Raw genomic sequence first — 6,000 nt, 5'->3', positions numbered from 1 at the left:
ATTTTATGGATAAGAAAACTGAGGTTTAGAGAGGTGAAGCAAATGGTCAAGTTGGCACAAGAATGACAGAACTGGGATTTGAACTCAGTCCAGAGCTGGTGAATGCTGTCCATTTACAATATACCCTATGAGTAAAGACAGGAGAATCTCACCTCCCGCCCCACCCCACAATGCAAATTTATTTTTCACCCTACAACTTCCCTGCCAGCCAGTCAGGACATCCATCATCACACCATGCTCAGCAGCCTCACTCAACACCACTAAGGATAATGCTCAGCTTTCGGAGAGATTGTCCTCATGAGTTGCCCAAGGTGAAGCAATTTCTCAAATCTACCTGAACGACTTCAGGTCACCCTAATAAGAAGAACTAAGTCTAGGATGTCCTCTCCTTTATGTTTCCATGGTTTCTCTATGTTGGCAATGGAAACCCCATTTGGCTTCAAAAGGGTAGCCTCAGGCCTCAGAGGACACCTGCCCTTTACATCTCCCAGGATTCTGGCCATCTCAAGAAGAAAAATTCATGATTCCTTTCAAGAGCAGAGCCCAGCCTGTCTCCACAGGTGAGGAGTTGGAACTTTGCCAAGTGCCAAGAGCAGAAGTTGGTATCTGAAATCTTTACTGGAGAACCGAAGCATAAAATTGCTTTTTCTCCAGAGGTAGATTGGCCCTTGAACTGTGGCTCTGTTATGGATGTCTTAAGTCACTTGTTGGGTCCTGTATTTAGATATCCTAAGTGCATGCTCACTTGGTGCAGGAGAATATAAATGATAAGCCTTTTGAGGAAGAGTAAGTATAGGACCCTGTATACCGAAGTCCTCTTCCCTAGCACAGAACATCTTGGGAATCATTTGGCCTCTAGTCAATGTTCATCACTCTCCCTGTTACTTAAATGACATCCCTACTGGCCTCCCTGCCCAGGGTCCAGGATAAAGGAGAATGATCTTCAAAAAAACCAAAGTATTTTTCCCCCAAAATATTTTTTATTCTTGCATAACATTTGTGTTTCCAATTGTGAATAAAAAAATTAGAAAGTAGTTACAAAACAGCAATGGGATAGACAAGGAGCAGGGTGCCTCACACACAGCAAGGCCAAATCACTTCCCATCTTCCCCTTCTTCCTCCTTAGATGAAGTGGGACCTGGCGCCTGGGACGCAAGCTCAGCTGGCCTGGGGTCAGTCGGGCTTCCAATTCTCAGAATCTAGAAAACAAAACCGCCACAGCCAGTTACAGTCCTGACAACGTGCCGACCGCCCATTCTGTTCTGAAGGTGCCAGCCAGTCTTCTGAAAGCACCTGAAGCTTCTCCCATCAGCACCTCAATGAACCATCACCACCACTGCCAATCACTGAGGGTCCTATGGACCATGTTTCTAATCAAACCAAACTTCCCTGGAGGAGAGTGGATAAAGCGGGAAGGGAACCAGAGGTGAAGGAGACCTCAGCCCAGGGTATGGATGGAAATAAAGAAATCAATTACATGAATACAGATTTCTAAGCCTCTGCTGATCATATGTCTTGAATCTCTATCAGCCAAGGAATCAAAATGGGCAAAGGGGACTCAAAGGCATCCAACACATGTAATACCGATTCTTGTGTCTCTAAGGTAGGCTTCCTATCGCTGAACATGGAAAGCTCATGTCTTTTTCTTGCCCTATAATTTAACACATAGGAAGAAGAGCAGAATTAACTGCAGAGAACCTACCCAAAGTTCAGGCTGACACCCTGCCTCCCGGCAAGACCACACTCAAAACCACCCCAGAAAGAAATTCAAGCAGCTTCCAAAGCAGGTGCCTAATTATTATTATCACTTCAATAATATGCCTTTGAGTTCACCTCACCACAATCCAAATTAAATCTGAAGGTGGGAGCTCCCCTTAGTATGTCGATTTAAGTAATTAAATAGGAACACTGTGTCATTTGGTATTATCAGGATGAGAACAGATAGCAAGCACAGAGACTTAATCCAACATCAACTTCTGCCCAGGGACTGAGCCCAGGAATTTGCTCCCAGTGCAGGCTCAGGAAGGCACCAGTGCATACATAACCCTCCTCACTAACGTATCAGTTTTGGGGCCACTGTTGGCATTAGCTTGAAGAAACCATTGCAGAGATAGCCAAATGAGAAGGTATGCTCCCCCGGCTTTGGGGGCCTGATCTTGCAAAGATAACCCATGTCTGTTTCTGGCACGCAAGAGGAGAAAAGGCAGCTACCAGAGAGGATGGAAGAAACCTAGGCAAAGTGGCCAGTCAGATCATGCATATCCCAACAGTCAACCCAACCCAAGCATATAAGTACTGACCAGTAATGATCAGCTCCTGTATCTCCCATTAGGCCAGACCTACCTTAACTTGCAGGCAGGATAGGCCCCACGGCAAAGCCCAATAAAAAATGCTGCTCCTTTCTGTCATTCGGCCAACAACATTGAGCTGACACCATACAGAGCCCTACACTATGTTTCCTGGCCTGCTGGAATAGCTGGGCACTCTACTATGGCCATGCTATGGCGGTAGCCATCCTGTTATAGGGATGGCAATGCTACTCTAGTCGAATAATATTATGCTTTTGCTGATACAAAGGAAAAAGCAAGAAGTCATCATGGATGGCCAGTCGACCTTTCTGGGTGACCTACATTCCAGCCATCACTCTGTAGACCCAATGTGAATATGCCAGTGTAGTACTTCCATGATCCCAATCAGGTAGGCTGTTTTAGCGTTACAAGGTGGATGGAAGGCCCAATGGTCATAGTCTAAAGTGACAAAAATCTCTCCAACTTCCATCTTTCTTGAAGATGTGCTTTGTGGAGGGTAGAAACCATTGTCAATTAGTAATTCCAATGTTGTCACTTTTCCCAAACATTTCCCACTGGTCTTATCTAACTACTTAAAGAAAAAACCAAAGTCATCTTCCATCTCTCCTCCCCATCAACTCTCTTCCCCATAACTCTAACGGTCGATCTACAACCTACAAAAGTGAATTCATATGGGGAAAAAAAACCACAAATGGAGACAAAACTCAAGTGATTCCCAATAACCCCACCTCACCCACCCACCCACCCACATCCATACTCTCTCCTTCCCTCCTTCCTAAATTTTTTAGTCTGGAGACAGGCAAGCTGGAAGGATACTGGGACACCTTCAGAATGGAAAGAGCATTTGAAGTATATTTTCCTAGCCTAGCACCCCCAGAGATTTTAACTAATGGCAATCTCTACTACCTTGTCTCAGGGAGTTGGTTACCTAGAAAGGAATGCTATTTTCAATTCTACTGACAGTCTACTGACCCATGTGAGGTGGAAAATTTTGCCTAAAGTTGAATGGGTAACACCCTAAATGGCAACCTTGGAATGCCTGGGAGTCACAAATTCCATTAAAATAACCCTGGAACAGGTAAAGAGAGTGCCCAGAAAAACTGTATCTCCAAATACCAAGAGCTAAGAGCCCAACAGAGGTTCTGGTGGGAGGCAGTCACAAGGCAGCTGGGCAGATGGGGTTATTTCTTCAGGTTGTTTAGGGGAAAGGGGGAAAGAAAAAGATGTTTTCACACTGTTTTCAAGCACAAAATGTTTATTTTTCTCCTTAATATATACAGTCTCTTGGGGATTTCGTTCCACTGACTGTCTGTGTACAAGGATGGAACTAACAGGCAGTAGTGACTCCAGACAGTTCCAATGCAAGCTCAAAGAGGAATGGGGGGAGGGGAGGGGAATGAGAACAGTCTCCTAATGTTTGCTCATGAAGCATACAGACATGAATCTAAAAACAAACAAATCAAATATACATGTTACAGAGAACAGAAATCTCTTACTACAGTCAGTATTTTGCCCAGGCAGAAGACTCTGCCTAATTGTCTATAAAATTCAATTCTAACTGAATTGATGGAATAATATATTCTCAAAGGGTACAAACCAAATAATTTAGACAGTTCTAAGAATGCTCCAAAGTACAATAGAATGATACAGTTCCCATGTTTGGCAGCACAGGGCATTCTGCTTTCCAGCAGGGAGTATAAAACATCTTTGCAGGAAGAGAACAGTGTGCCTTCAGCGTTCCACCTTGGAAAGTTTTTCTCATCCCATGCCCACAATGAGCCCGTCGAGGTCGAGCTGTCTATGAAAAGGAAGCTTGCCACAGACAAAGTGGCTTTAAATATCGGTCACCTGTGGAGTGTAAGACTTGGGGGGTGATGGAGAGTCCACCGACCACAACAGGGACCAAACTGGGGTACGGCTTAGGGCACAGGGAGGGAGGAGGGAGGGTGCTCCCACCCTACAGTGCAAAGAGAGAAAGAAAAAGCCTGGCAAAAGGAGCTGGTCAGCTGATATTGTTCTGAAAGATGTATTTAGCCAGAAGGCAAATAGTAGAGACACTTTAAACACCATCTCTGCCTTCGATTTGGTTTGCTCCTCAGAGAGCAGCACCACAGGCCTACTGGCAGACAGAAACCCGTAGGAGGACTGTCTGCATTCTCAGAGTGGGCTGGAAGGCCACTTACAATGGTGCCTTTTCTTGCCTTGCACCAATAAAGCACGTACAGATTGCAAATCAAACTGACTTATGCACATCCTTTTGGTTAAAGTGTGGCAAAATGTGTATACTTAACTAAAGAAGAGAATAAAATATTTTCTCTCAGGTCCCTCTTAACAGAAAGAAGTCACTACTTGCACCACTTTACCAAAAGGCCAGGTACTGGATAGAACCACTCTGGCCAACATTATTACCTGGCTTTCTGTGCAGGACACTTTTACAGCTTCTGAATATGCTCCTTGAACAACACTTCAAAAAAAAAATTCTGTCTTCTCTTTCTCATTCAAAAAATTAAACTCTTGAGTTTATGCAACCACCAAACAAATCTCAACCTAACATTTACAACCCTATGATAGTCAAGGTTATCTTGTCATTAAAAGAAAATACCACATTTACAGTAGAAAACAAAAAAAAATGACCACAAGCTTCAGTTTCAAAGTGTGTAAGCTCTGCATATCTTTGCAACTTAAAATAGGGAAATTGTTTTTGGACTCACAAGCAAACTATAAATAAAATACACCTTTCCAATATATATGTATATACGTATATATATATATGTTTCTATATAGAGATATATTTTACATCTCTTTCCAGTAAGGAACTGAAAAGTCAAGATTCAAGGCACTCAAATACTCCTGCAGGATTAATACAATGTTGTTGTCATCATCAAGTCAAGTACAGGAAGTTATTTGTGTTTTAAAGAATATACCACAATCACAACAATGGAGAATAAAGTGTCTTTAGCAGTGAAATATGCAAATACTGCCATGAACAAACCCAACCTTGGGGTATGGCTGTGGTGGGTTCTACCAGGCTTGCTGTGGTTGTAGCTGGAGCCACCAAAGCTGCACAGACAAATAGCATCCCCAGGCTCAAATAGTCTCTTGGAAGCGTGTGTGTGTGTGTGTGTGTGTGTGTGTGTGTGTGTGTGTGTGTGTGTGTGTGTGTGAGACAGAGGGAGAGAGAGAATGAATGAATGTGTGTGTTTTAAGAGAACACCCTGTTTTGTAGGCGAGTCAGAAAGCTAGGTAATTCTCATCTGGGGGCTGCATGGGTTGACAGCAGGTTGCTGTAAGTATACTGGGAACAACTGCAAACCCGTTTTGCTCAGGCCTGGAAACGGTGCAAGGCTATGCCCTCCTCTAATCCCAGGCTGGCCCACTGTGTCTGGCCACTGCACACCATACACAGGTGCTGGGAACATTCCTCCATATGGATACGGAGGTATCACATAAGGTGGGACCGGGCCAGAAAGGGGAGTACCTGTCATAGGCATTGGCAGGGCTGGAGTGACTCCGGGAATTAATGCAGCTGACACAGGGCCAGGCACTGGAACAAGATATTGTTTCCCCACTCCTGTTCTGACTGAATTAACCTACAAAACACAAAGACACGCAGAAGGATTACGCTTAGGTTGACTGGCCAGGGTCAACACAATATGTTTGCTTCAACCCTGGGAATTCTTTAGGAACCTGC

The 6,000-nt window shown here is 44.1% G+C and overlaps 1 protein-coding gene across 11 annotated transcripts in view; it reads right to left on the bottom strand.

The window, feature by feature from the left end:
- Positions 1-958: 958 nt before the first annotated feature.
- The window catches only part of WNK2 (WNK lysine deficient protein kinase 2), a 226,545-nt gene continuing 221,503 nt past the window's right edge, over positions 959-6,000 (bottom strand). For 4 of the 11 annotated variants that reach the window (XM_036737448.1, XM_036737450.1, XM_036737457.1 and 1 more), the window contains 2 exons: positions 5,788-5,899; positions 959-1,199 (listed from right to left, as the gene is read on the bottom strand). In XM_036737448.1, the coding sequence (XP_036593343.1) occupies positions 1,174-1,199; positions 5,788-5,899 (138 nt within the window). In that variant the 3' untranslated portion in view covers positions 959-1,173. Of the gene's footprint in view, positions 1,200-3,546; positions 5,900-6,000 lie in introns of those variants that run through there. The other 7 variants (XM_036737446.1, XM_036737447.1, XM_036737454.1 and 4 more) reach the window with 3 other exon arrangements.

This window comes from Trichosurus vulpecula, chromosome 9 (genome assembly GCF_011100635.1).
Source record: "Trichosurus vulpecula isolate mTriVul1 chromosome 9, mTriVul1.pri, whole genome shotgun sequence".
Lineage (NCBI taxonomy): Eukaryota > Metazoa > Chordata > Mammalia > Diprotodontia > Phalangeridae > Trichosurus > Trichosurus vulpecula.
This window is presented reverse-complemented; position numbering and strand designations above follow the sequence as displayed.